The sequence below is a fragment of the Talpa occidentalis genome, unplaced genomic scaffold (assembly GCF_014898055.3).
Source record: "Talpa occidentalis isolate TD23 unplaced genomic scaffold, MPIMG_talOcc4v2.1 talOcc4.17, whole genome shotgun sequence".
Classification (NCBI taxonomy): Eukaryota; Metazoa; Chordata; class Mammalia; order Eulipotyphla; family Talpidae; genus Talpa; species Talpa occidentalis.
In genome coordinates, this window is record NW_023601754.1 from 48,473,202 (window position 1) to 48,487,023 (window position 13,822).

General features: G+C 58.4%; 1 protein-coding gene across 1 annotated transcript; it reads right to left on the reverse strand.

The window, feature by feature from the left end:
* Positions 1-1,260: 1,260 nt before the first annotated feature.
* LOC119248711 (vomeronasal type-1 receptor 4-like) lies at positions 1,261-2,193 on the reverse strand. The gene has a single exon (XM_037515586.2). It carries the CDS (start codon positions 2,191-2,193, stop codon positions 1,261-1,263), a length of 933 nt encoding a protein of 310 aa, XP_037371483.2.
* Between the last annotated feature and the right edge of the window lie 11,629 nt (positions 2,194-13,822).

Sequence of the window (13,822 nt, forward strand, 5' to 3'; positions counted from 1 at the left end):
CAATTAAACAATTGTGTGGCATATCCACACCTCAGACAATATAAACTTTATGAAATGTCACCGTTTTCATGAATGTCATAAGTACTATTTGTCATTTTTCTGAAATTACAAATTTCTAATAAATAAATGACGTGATTGCCTTTAGGTGAATACTGATACAGGTGTGTACATTACACCTGCCGAGGCCACACATGGCACGTCACACACATCATACCAGACACACATCCGAGATCCCCCTGGGCACATATGGGAACATACTACAGTTGTAAGAATGTAAGCATCAGGAGCTTTTATTCTTCCTTTGTGGCCGAATTTGTGCAAGTAACAAAGTGTATCACGTGAGCTCAGATATGTACAGACAAGTCTGTCACAATAAGTGCTTTGAGTTGCACACTGTTGAATGCTTCATAATTTGCGTGAGCTCCACGCTGTACATTCAGAGCAAGCTCTATACACGTCCCTCCTGAGACAGGACACACGCCCTTGGCACCGTGAACACACAGGGGATCCAGCACTTTCCTTCCAAGTGCATCTGCCCTGGTGCCAAGTTTCCTGGCACCTCCACCCTAAGAGAAGAGAGTGGGCACCTCCAGTCTGTGTGTTGCAAAAACGCTCACATCCCCTTCACCGTGGGAGAAATCTTACTCCTGCACACCCCAGGCCACGCAAAGCACGTCTCCTTGAATTGTCACCGTCACCGTCACCCTCTGGTGGCTCGAAACCATCTAAGCGTTGCTTCTGTCACTGCTAGTCGCAGCCCATCTGTCTGCGGAATCGCCTTCACGTGCCATTCTCAAGTAAGGTCTTCACCTTCCTGAGGGTGGAATGTGCAAGACTGAAAACTACTCCCGAAGCCTGACTCTCTGCCCGGGTCTCCCCTCAGGACAGCTGACTCCAGCTCCAGGGCTGCCCTGCACCCACCGTGCCATTTTCCTGTGAACTAAGCTCTATGCCCAGATGTTCCTAAGACTTTCTGTGAGAATTAAAGTGACACATTTGAGGCCTTTCCACCATCCCAGAGAGTGTCAGGCCCACGTGCTGTCTCGCACACATTGCGAACCATCTGGAGCAAGACTGTGGTCCTCACAGGAATATTAGGGACCCATGTACAGACCTCGTTACAGTGACTTGTCCCAGAAACACTTGCTGTGAAGAGGTTGCTCGTCCTGTCCCTAAACCATTTGTCACTCACGACTGCAGTTAGCACTGGGGGTGTAGAGTGAATTATCGAATGAATAAATGACTGTGCACTCACACGGTTTACATATTTCTCAAGGGATTGTGGCATTTACTCCTGATCAGGGCAGAGCACAGCAGGGACACCTTGGGTTCCCGACTCATGAGCAGAAAAGGACAGAGAGTCGGGAAAGACAGCGTGACTACAGTATTGATGTTATAAACATACCAGTCGGGATTATACATAACAGCCACAACCATCTTCAGCATGGAGGAAATGATGTTAAAGCAGACGAAGGTGCTGACCAGGATCAGGATGGTGTGAGTGGCCCTAGACACAGGGGAGGACGTGGAGGAGGCGAACCCGTGAAGGTGCCAGACCCGCTGCCTGTGCCGGGACAGGGTGTAGACCATGGAGCCGCTGGACCCGACCATGGTCACAAAAAACACAACATCTGGGAAGGAGAGCAAAGCCCCGTATAAGATGTCACTGGCTGGGTCGTGACGAACAGAGGAACACTGTCCAAACCTTTTCCTGCCTGTGTCATTTTTGTCACTCAAATTACCCCAAATGAACATGGCAAAGATGGAATTTACCAGCAGGCTCAGGACCCAGCACAGGGCAATGCAGGGCAGGACGCACCTAGGAGCTTTCTCTCTCAGCCCTGCCCACCTAGAGCCTCGGGCGCCGATGGTTATGGCCTGGACCACACTCAGGAGGCAGGTGGTGCTGATGGACACGCCTCTGCCCACTCCAGAAACATAAAGGAGAAACTTGCAGCTCAAATCACTGCCTGGATACCACCCAGCAGATGTCAGTGGATAGGAGATACTGCTGGAGAACAGGACCAACAAATTGACCATAATCAGGTTCTTGACAATCAAAGCTGTGGCCCTCGGCCTACCCCCATGGAAAGAGAGGAAGAGCTGATGGGAAAGAAGACAGAAATTCCCCAGGATCCCGAGTCCAGCTACTAAGAACACGACTGTCACCGCCACCCAATCCCGGGCGTGCATCCTGTCAGTTCTCAGCAGCTGGCACGGGCCTCCTGAGCAGGAGGACCCTGCTGGGCAACCTGTCAGCTGCTACCCCGGCCTCCCTCCCCGCACAGCTCCCCCTCCGGGGTGTTCACTGAAAGGCTCTCAGTTATTCAGAGACTTTCGGGGGCTGAACGTACACCCAGGACTCCCCGTTGCAGGGATAGCTCAGGGAGGCTGACTGCCTTCCTCACAGACTGCCGAGGCGGCGCTGTCCCGTCCTCATGGAGCAGAGGGCGCACAGGCACAGAGAGGATGCGGGTCCCTCAGATTCACTCAGTGGTTCCGGGTGGAGTGGCGAGCTGACCTGGCTGGGCGGGGGACGACACAGGCCACTGAGCCCACACTCCCCAGGGGGCCCTCCGCTGAGTCCTCAGCTCGACCAGAAGCTGACTGACCCTGCGTGTGTCCTGCCATCCAGGGCAGATTCATTTCCCAAGACGGGTCCTGACAAGGTTCCACTCACTGGTAAGGTTTTTCTCTAGACGGATTCAAGCTGGGACTCAAGCTCCAGGGGTGTGAATAAACTGGGAGCACCGCGGGCAGGGAGGGCAGAGCCGTCCCCCCACCCCGGGCTTGGGAGCCCAGAGCCGCCAGGAGCCTGGAAACAGCCCGTCTGCTTTCACCCCGGGAGCCGCAGGCAAAGGCCTGAGCCGGGACGACGGGCCCCACACCCCGTGTGATAAGCGTGTGTGGGCACGAGCTCGGCCCCGACGTCAGATCACGGTCCCAACCACTGAGGAGAGTCTGACCTTCACCTCATGGTGAGCAGAGAGCCGGGCGCGGCACAGGGGTCCAGGCCGCAGACGCGCCGGGGAGGGGAAGCCACGGCCCGGGGAGCAGAGAGGACACGCACCGTCCCGGGTTCTGCCCCCGCCGCCACGAGCAGCCCCGCGAGGCTCGTTCTGAAAGGGCAGGTCAAGGGTCACGTTGTCTCTGTGGTCCAACAGGCCCCGACATCGCCTCCGCTCTGTTTCCTCCTGCGCGCCGCTTTGCCCGCAGTGAGTGGACAGTTCTCTGGGGAGGAGACAGAACAACGTGCCCGCGGCGGCCTCACCCGCCGTGTCGGGGACCGTCTACTCCCCCCCGGCTCTCAGACGGGCTTCCTGCCGGGACCAGAGCCCCGTGCCGCCCCTGGCCCTGTCTCACCAGCAGGGAGGCCCCGAGACGCCCCATGGCCCCGGGCATCAGGCCAGGGCCCCTGCTGAGGAGGCTGAGCAGCAGGAGCCCTTGATCCACCACGCTGAGGTCAGGGGAGTCAGGGTGCTCCTGGGCTGCAGGGACCCGCAGCCTCCTGGGTATGAGGGCCCGAGCAGAGCACCAGCTGCCCTCAGGAATGGGGGCCTGCACCCCACTCTCTCACCTGCTCATGGAGAGCCTGCCCGGGTCTGGCTCCAGGAGCTGGTCCCCTCCTGCCCGTGTCCCTCCTGCACCCCTGTCCCCTCCCACACTCGCCCCTGTGAGCACAGAGGAGACTCACCAGCTTTTGCCGCCAGGGCGCTGGGCTCAGGGAAGGGCTCAGCCTGCATCCTTCTGCAGGGTCCAGCGCACCCCGAGATATATTGTGTGCCGCTGGGACTCCACCTCACAGCTGCAATTATCGTGTCCCACGAGCTGCCCGGGCAGTGACAGGCCTGGGAGCTCAGAAGAGTCGGGAAAACTTTTCCTGCTGCTAATTGCCAAGAACAACTTCAGGGTCCTCTGCGGTGTCCCGAGACTTGGGGCGTTGGGGAGACCCTGCTTCCCTGGGCCTGGGGGCAGACGGAGGTCCTGGGAGGAGCTCAGAGTTAATGGCACAGGCTGGGGGCTGGGGAATGAGAGGCGTCCAGGGGAGGCTGTGCTCACTGAGAGGGTCACCCTCGGGATCTGACCACGTCACCCGCGGAGTGCAGCCTGCAGGGCCTGCTGGGCAGAGACCGGGAGGCCCAGACCCCAGGACGTGAAAGCCCTCAGGTCCCTGGCAGTGATGACACTGATGACATTCATGGGATCGCCCTGTTGCCTCTATTCAATACCGTCACACCTAAGGTATTCACAAATGTAAGGATTTTCTCCTGAAGTCACCTCCAGGGCAGCTGGTTCACAGGCGACTGCGCCGTCTGGGGACTGTCGGGGCAGCCAGGCCACTTCCTTCCCAACACCCGAGGCCAACGCTCTCCACTGAGTGTGCAAGTTTGCCAGTTCCAGTCGGGGCTACCATTGCTTTTCTGTTCAGGGGGATTTTTGTGATGCGTGAAAGAAAATCCCCTTCCTTGTGGGGAGGGGTTGGCGGGTCTTGACCTGGTTCCTGTGACATCCCACTCCTGGGCAGAGGCTGAGAAAGTGAGACAAATCCTCACACTGATTGCATAGTGAGATGAACACCCCCAGAGACTCCTACCTCCATCCAGATGTCACACCTCTGTGCAACCCAGGGCACCCCGTGCACAGTGGCCCGCTGCACAGCACACACTCACCCAGGATCCAGAGCTCTCCTCAAGAGGAGACACTCGTCTTCATACCCGTGAACCACAGGCCTCCTGAGTCTTTATCTCAATGCCGTGTGACTCACGACCTGGCTGTGGCTGCCGGCTGTTCTCCCTGTGAGTGATCCGGTGGAGACGCCGCCAGAGGAGTGGCGTTAGCCTGGGGTATGCCCCGGGTGGGCAGGATCTCCAAGGCTGAGGATGGGTGGGAGGAGGGGCAGGCCGGCAGGGCTGTGATGGTGCCCGCGGTGCAGTGGGCTCTCGGGGACACCAGGCCAGAGAAAGGGTGTGTGGGAGCGGGAAGACCCAGCCCATGGGCATGGGGTGCTGAATTGGGTGGAGACCAGGTCAGGGAGAGGGTGACGGTGGGCTGTGCAGGGACACATGGAGGAGGGTGGGTGAGTTCTGAGTGGTTGGCAGGAGGCCGGATGGCAGAGAGGGCACAGTATGTGCCGTGAGGGCGCTAGGTGGCTCAGGGGTTGGTGACCAGGTGGTGAGTCCTAGAGATATGTGCAGGCACCGGGGCACACAGACAGGGGGCTTAGGAACGAGGAGGAACATGAAGGGCAGAGCATGGGGGGAATGGGACGGTGGATTTTGGGGTTCCGGCCGCTCCAGCACCCTTCACATCTTACAGCCACAAGCACTGGGGCTGTGGTCACTGCCGGTGTCCAGGCCCCACCCAATGCAACAAGGCCCGGGGCCTACATAGCCATCACAGTCCAGGGTCTCCCTTCCTCTAGGCAGCTGCAAAATTAGGATCCGGACGCTTAGCGTGTTGCATGGGTGGGATCCAGCCTTGTCTATGTTCCCAGGCGTCACTGCATTGGAAGAGCCCAACCTGGAGTGGGTCTGCAGAGAGAGGAGGCAGTGGGGAGCACAGCAGGTGGGACAGGGGAGGCAGAGCAGCCACAGTTTTGGGACTGGTGGGGGGGGGTTGGCGCCTGGCCAGCCTGAGGCACAGCTGAGCTGAGGGTGGTTCTCATCCTTGTCCTCGTCCTCCCTGGGCCCTCCTGGTGGGGCAGGAGCAGAGTGTGGAGGTTGCGCCATCCCCGCTCATTCCTGCAGGGTCACAGGGGGACCTGCACCCTTTGGGGGCACCTGACACCTCCAGGCTCAGGACAGGAGATGCGGGAAGTGCGGGCTGGGGGAGTCCCTCTCTTCCGCCTGTCATTCACCATCCACCATTTGTCTTTTCGCCCTGACGTGGTCACGGAGCACGGTCCCCTCCGCCTCCAGGCACGTTGCTGCAAATGGCCCGAGTGTGTGTTCCGATGGCTGAGTAGTAAGTGCTCGCGTGTGCACAGACCTCCTGCTCTTGATCCGTCCCTGTGCTGGGGGCGTCGAGGGCGTTTCCGCGTCTGGGCCGTCGAGGCTGCGGAGCCAGCGCTGAGGACAGGGCGCGGCGGTGCTGCTGCTTCCCAGACTCCTGACTGAGCAGCGCCTCGGACACCGCCCCCTCCCCGAGCGCCTTAACCGCGGTGCTGGCCGCTCACGCCGTCCTCCCCGCATTCAGCGCGGGCGCCCGTGGACGGCCACACCTGAGCCAGGAACGGGGCTGCGGGGCAGGAGCCGCCCTGGCCGCAGCTGCAGGCCCAGCGCGGGCGCCGCCCCCTCCTGGCGACTCCGCCCCGGGCCCGGCTCCGCCCACCGCGGGGCGTGGCCTCTGCGTGCGCATGCGCTGGGCTAGGCTGGTGGTTGAGGACACGGGCTTCAGGCGACGCCCTCGAGGCGGAGAGTCCGGCGGGGGCCGCGCTGCCCGCGAGGGCTCCGGGTGCGCGTGCGGGGCTCCGTGCTCGGGTGCGCTGGGCCAGGCCGCGGTCCCGTGGTCCGGCCCCGTGTGGGGTGAGTGGGGGCGCGTGTGGGATGCGGGTGTGCGCGTCTGGGGTGGCTGTGCGCGTGTGGGGTGCGGGGGCCCCGTCGGGCGGCGGGTGCTGACCGCGCGGGGAGCGCTGAGGGGACGAGGGCGGGGCCCGGTGGCTGGTCGTGCGGCCCGGGGCGCGGACCTCCCTGCGGGAAACCCCGATGCGGCCGCGCACAGGGGATGAGAGAGTGACGGCGGCGCAGGTGGGTCTCCCAGGAGGACGCTGGTCTCGGCGGCCAGAGGCCTCCTGCCAGTTCATGGCCCGCCTGAGGTGAGGGGACGCCCTTGCTGACGAGCCCGTTCACCCGCCGACTGAGGAGAGCGCGAGCTCCCCTAGCAGCTGCCCTGCGAGGAGGCTGACTGACTCCCGGAGCAGCCGACTCCCGGCTCCCTGGCTGGCCACCCGGGCAGCTCACTGGCGGAGGCGGTGTGCGCGGAGTCCACCACCCGCCTATGTCGCTGCCTCCCTCGGGAACCAGTGGTCCCGAGCCCTCTGTGCCCTCCGCCTTCCCAGGATTCCTGCCCTGAGCGTCCTTGCTCAACACACTAGGGGCCTCTCGGGGACTCCCAAGCCCCGCCAGGCGCCCCCTCCCGAGGACCTTCCCTCTGCATTCGCAGCGGGAATATCCTACGGCCCGGGATGGACTCCACGCCCATGCCAGCTTGTGCCTGGGCCAGGGGCGGCCGCACAGGCCAGCGCACAGTAGGGACGGAGTCAGGTGAGCAGAACATGGCCTGGGGAGCTACACTCTCTGGGCTCAGTCCTGGTAAGCCCTCACCCCCTCAAGGCCCCCCATGCCGCATACATGGGCAGGATGAGGCCTAGCAGAGGCAGTTCTGGGGACCGGGGTGATCCCCCCACTCTCCTCTGAGAGGAGGGAGGTGTACACAAAGGGGCCGTCTCCAGCCGGGTACTTACATGCACAGCAGGGACCTCACACACACCCCAAATAGGCCATGTGGACAGCAGGTGGCCAGGGTGCCTGTCCAGGGATACTGGCCTTCCTGGGCTGGTGTCCCTGAAAGACCTGGGCCAGGCCAGGATGCCCCGCCCTCCTGATGGGGCCCTGGTGTCAGGTGTGATGACATCAGTGCAATCCATTTACCCGTCCACCCCTTGTGGAGGCAGCTGGGACTCCCACAGGCAGGGATGGCTCCCCTGTGTCCAGAGCCCTGACCTGGGGCTGCCCCTGCATCAGCTGGGGGCGGCTAGAACACCCCATTGGGTGTGGGCAGAACTTGACCTTAAGGACACAGCCAGAGGTGGCAGGGGCTGGAGCTCCAATGGTGGTCAGGACACTGGCTCAGCAGGCGCAGATTTATCAAATTAGAATATCCTTACAAGGAACAAAGCTGTTCCTGTCTGCCCTTAGGACCAGGGGAACTGGGGTTGGGGTCGGCCTGTCTGGGCCAAGTAACCAGGAATGATCAGGTGTTTCCTGCTTACACAACAGGGTCCTGGACAGCAGTGCCAGGGAAGGACCAAAGTCCCAGGCAGCAGGAAACGCACAGACAGTGTCAAACAGACCCAAATAGGAAGGTGCTTGCTCCCCCTCCTGCACAGAGAGGGCCCAGCTGGGTGGTGACCCCCCCCAGAGAAGATGGCAGAGCAGGGTGGCTTGAGGGGTGGTTGTGGGGGAGGAGCCTGAGGCCGGAACTGACAAGACCCTGTTTTTGGTATCAGGGACTGAGGACAGTGTGAGCTCACTGGAACTTACTCTACACTCACAGGGGCTGGAATTGAAAAATGGAAAATACACACCTGCAGGGCTTTCAAAGATGGGATGTAGTAAACTCTCATTTTTTTGTGCTTTATGTGGTAAATGTTCTGGGAAGACCATCAGGTGAGGGCAAAGGCTTGGGGGTGAATGGATGCACAAGAGACATAGTGGATAACACAACAGGTAGATGTGTGGAAATGCTTCGCTAAGAGAAGCAACGAGCGAGAAGGGAGAATTCTGGGTCTAAGCTGGATTTCTGGCTTTTTTACAGGCTTTGTCTGACTTGGGGAGTAGGTCCTTGCTGGTTGTTACCCATTTTGGCATCAGGCTTTCAGTCAGCTTCTCCCTTTAGGCAGGTCTGGGGTTTGTTTGCCCTGATTCCACCTTCTCTGGAGCTATGACACCTTTTGGCGTGTGTGCACTTGATCTGGCTCCCTACTTGCATGTATCTCACTCCCTTTCATATCTCCTTTATTTCCCCAGCATGTTCTGCTGAGCATGATGCAGAGACTAGCTTTTAATTTTATCAACTGTACCCCAATAGTAAGGGTGTGTGCAATTGACTAAATTACTCTGTGGTATGGTGAGCTCTTAGAAATAGAAGGAAATTTCCAGGTTAAAAATAATGAAGTTGGACCTCCCCTGGTGACGCAGCGGTTCAGTGCTGGGCTGCGAAGCTGCCCGCAGCCTCTGCAGCGCCGGTTCAATCCCTGGCCACTGGCGAGGGTCCCACATGGCGCAACAGACCTCTCCTGCTGCGCCCGCTGCTCCCCTCAGCAGTGTATTTCGTTAGTCTTTTGTTAGTCTGCCTGTTCTGTTCCCCGCTCTGGCTCTGGTGAATTGTCTAACCCTACCGCGCTTCTGACTGTACCCAGTGCTTCTATAAATAAATAAATTAATAAAAAAATAATAAAGTTGTGTAAACAAATTTCAAAGAAGATGAAGCATGTGTAATGTAGAAATATAAAGTGCATTTCCTTTTTTTTTTTTAAGGATTTATTTATTTATTTATACAAGCACTGGGTATAGTCAGAAGCACGGGAAGGTGAGAATTCACCAGATCCAGAGTGGAGAAAAGAACAGGCAGACTGACAAAGTACACTGCTGAGGGGAGCAGCGGCCGGGGCAGGAGAGGTCTGTCAGGCCATGTGGGACCCTCACTGGCGGCCCGCGATCGAACCAGCGCTGTAGAGGGTGCGAGCAGCTTCGTAGCCCAGCGCTCAAATGCAGAGGCCTGTAAAGTGCATTTCTAATGTGGGATTACTATTTAAATCAATGGAAAAGAAGCTAGCATAGATAAAATAAAGCGATTCTCTTCTGCTCAAATTATCAATATTATATTAAATTGACAGACGAATTACAACCTTTAACATCAAGTAATTTATTTTGGACATTGGATTATTGTGAAGACTTATGGTTACATAAAAAATGAGAGTGGTAAAATAGTACCTTTCTTTAAAAGATTTATTTTTTTTTATACAAGAACCGGGGTATAGGCCAGATGTGAGGGAGGGTGAGAAGATTCACCAGAGACAGAGCGGGGAACAGAACAGGCAGACTGACAAAATACACTGCTGAGGGGAGCAGCGGGCACGACAGGAGAGGTCTGCCGTGCATGTGGGACACTCGCTGGCCGGCCAGAATCGAATCAGCGCTGCAGAGGCTGTGGACAGCTTCACAGCTCTGCACTGACCGCCTGCGCCACCAGGGGAGGCCCAAAAATATGTACTTATTTAAACAATTAAACAATTGTGTGGCAGTATCCACACATCAGACAATATAAACTTTATGAAATGTCACCGTTTTCATGAATATCATAAGTACTATTTTTCATTTTTCTGAAATTATAAATTTCTAATACATAAATAAATGACGATTGCCTTTAGGTGAACACTGATACAGGTGTGTACATTACACCAGCCCAGGTCACACACGGCACGTCACATCATACCAGACACACATCACACCAGACACACATCTGAGATCCGTGTGGACACATGGAAACATAATACAGTTGTAAGAATGTAAGCATCAGGAGCTTTACTTCTTCCTTTGTGGACTAATTTGTGACAAGTAAGAAAGTGTATCGCGTGAGCTCACATATGACAGACAAGTCTGTCACAGTGTTTGAGTTGTACACTGTTGAATCCTTCATATTTTGCGTCAGCTCCACACTGTAAATACAGAGCAAGCTCTATACACGTCCCTCCTGAGACTGAGGACACACGCATTTGGTGCCTTGAACACACAGGGGATCCAGCTCTCTCCTTCCCACTGCGTCTCCCCAGGTGCCGAGATTCCTGGTCCCTCCACCCTGAGCGACGAGAGAGGGCACCTCCACTTTGTGTCTTGCAAACCCGCTCACATCCCCTTCACTGTGGGAGAGAGCTTGCTCCTGCACACCTCAGGCCACGCAAAGCATGTCACCCTCACTCTCTGGTGGCTCGAAACCTGCTAAGATGTGCGTCTGTGCCTCCTGGACCCAGCCCATCAGTCCACAGTCTACCAGAGGGGGCCCAGGCACAGAATCACTTTCACACGCCCTTCTCGAATACGGGATCTGCCTCCCTGAAGGTGAAACGTGCAAGACTGAAAACGGCTCCTGAAGCCTGACTCGCTGCCGGGGTCTCCCCTCAGGACAGCTGACTCCAGCTCCAGGGCTGTCCTGCACCCACCGTGCCATTTTCCTGTGATCAAAGCTCCAAGCCCAGATGTTCCTAAGAATTTCTGTGAGAATTAAATTGACACTTTTGAGGCCTCTCCGCCATCCCAGAGAGTGTCAGGACTGCGTGCTGTCTCGCACACGTTGCAAACCATCTGGAGCAAGACTGTGTTCCTCACAGGAGGATTAGGGACCCTGTACAGACCTCGTTACAGTGACTGGTCCAGAAACACTTGCTTTGAAGCGGTTGCTCAGCCTATCTGTAAACCATATGTCATTCACAACTGCACTTAGGACTGGGGGTGTGAGTGAATTATCGAATGAATAAATGACCGTGCACTCACACGCAGTTTACATATTTCTCAAGGATTTCTGACATTTATTATTCCTGATCAGGGCAGAGCACAGCAGGGACACCTTGGGCTCCCGGCTCAGGAGCAGAAAAGGACAGAGAGTCGGGAAAGACAGCGTGACTACTGTATTGATGTTAAAAACATACCAGTCAGGATGATAAGTAACAGCCACAACAACCTTCAGCATGGAGGAAATGATGTTAAAGCAGACGAAGGTGCTGACCAGGAGCAGGATGGTGTGAGTGGCCCTAGACTCGGGGGAGGACATGGAGGAGGCGAACTCGTGAAGGTGCCGGACCCGCTGCCTGTGCCGGGACAGGGTGTAGACCATGGAGCCGCTGGCCCCGACCATGGTCACAAAAAACACAACATCTGGGAAGGAGAGCAAAGCCCCGTATAAGATGTCACTGGCTGGGTCGTGACGAACAGAGGAACACTGTCCAAACCTTTTCCTGCTTGTGTCATTTGTGTCATTTAAATAGCCCCCAATGAACACGGCAAAGATGGAATTAACCAACATGCTCAGGACCCAGCACAGGGCAATGCAGGGTAGGACGCACCTGAGAACTTTCTCTCTCAGCCCTGCCCACCTGGAGCCCTGGGCGCTGATGGTTATGGCCTGGAACACACTCAGGAGGCAGGTGGTGCTGATGGACACGCCTCTGCCCACTCCAGAAACATAACAGACAAGCTTACAGCTCCAATCACTGCCTTGATACCACCCAGCAGATGTCAGTGGATAGGAGATACTGCTGGAGCACAGGACCAACAAATTGACCATAATCAAGTTCTTGACAATCAAAGCTGTGGCCCTCGGCCTACCCCCATGGAAAGAGAGGAAGAGCTGATGGGAAAGAAGACAGAAATTCCCCAGGATCCCGAGTCCAGCTAGTAAGAACACGACTATCACCGCCACCCAATCCCGGAAGTCCATCCTGTCAGTTCTCAGCAGCTGGCACGGGCCTCCTGAGCAGGAGGACCCTGCTGGGCAACCTGTCAGCTGCTACCCCGTCCTCCCTCCCCACACAGCTCCCCCTCCGGGGTGTTCACTGAAATGCTCCCAGTTATTCAGACTTTCGGGGGCTGAACGTACACCCAGGACTCCCCGTTGCAGGGATAGCTCAGGGAGGCTGACTGCCTTCCTCACAGACTGCCGAGGCGGCGCTGTCCCGTCCTCATGGAGCAGAGGGCGCACAGGCACGGAGAGGATGCGGGTCCCTCAGATTCACTCAGTGGTTCCGGGTGGAGTGGCGAGCTGACCTGGCTGGGCGGGGGACGACACAGGCCACTGAGCCCACACTCCCCAGGGGGCCCTCCGCTGAGTCCTCAGCTCGACCAGAAGCTGACTGACCCTGCGTGTGTCCTGCCATCCAGGGCAGATTCATTTCCCAAGACGGGTCCTGACAAGGTTCCACTCACTGGTAAGGTTTTTCTCTAGACGGATTCAAGCCGGGACTCAAGCTCCAGGGCTGTGAATTAACTGGGTGCACCGCGGGCAGGGAGGGCAGAGCCGTCCCCCCACCCCGGGCTTGGGAGCCCAGAGCCGCCAGGAGCCTGGAAACAGCCCGTCTGCTTTCACCCCGGGAGCCGCAGGCAAAGGCCTGAGCCGGGACGACGGGCCCCACACCCCGTGTGATAAGCGTGTGTGGGCACGAGCTCGGCCCCGACGTCAGATCACGGTCCCAACCGCTGAGGAGAGTCTGACCTTCACCTCATGGTGAGCAGAGAGCCGGGCGCGGCACAGGGGTCCAGGCCGCAGACGCGCGGGGAGGGGAAGCCACGGCCCGGGGAGCAGAGAGGACACGCACCGTCCCGGGTTCTGCCCCCGCCGCCACGAGCAGCCCCGCGAGGCTCGTTCTGAAAGGGCAGGTCAAGGGTCACGTTGTCTCTGTGGTCCAACAGGCCCCGACATCGCCTCCGCTCTGTTTCCTCCTGCGCGCCGCTTTGCCCGCAGTGAGTGGACAGTTCTCTGGGGAGGAGACGGAACAACGTGCCCGCGGCGGCCTCCCCCGCCGTGTCGGGGACCGTCTCCTCCCCCCGGCTCTCAGACGGGCTTCCTGCCGGGACCAGAGCCCCGTGCAGCCCCGGCCCTGTCTCACCAGCAGGGAGGCCCCGAGACGCCCCATGGCCCCGGGCATCAGGCCAGGGCCCCTCCTGAGGAGGCTGAGCAGCAGGAGCCCCAGATCCACCACGCTGAGGTCAGGGGAGTCAGGGTGCTCCTGGGCTGCAGGGACCCGCGGCCTCCTGGGCCTGAGGAGCCGGAGCCGGGCACCAGGCACGCTTATGGTGGGGACCTGCTCTCCGTTGTCGTCACTAGCTCAAGAGGTGCTTTCCCAGGTCTGGCTCCAGGAGCGGGGTGTCCCCTCTGCCCCTGTCCCTCCTGTACCCCTGTCCCCTCCCACACCCGCCCCCGTGAGCACAGAGGAGACTCACCGGCTTCCTGCCGCCCGGGCGCTGGGCTCAGGGAAGGGCTCAGCCTGCATCCTTCCGCAGGGTCCAGCGCACCCCGCGATATAGTGTGTGCCGCTGGGACTCCACCTCAC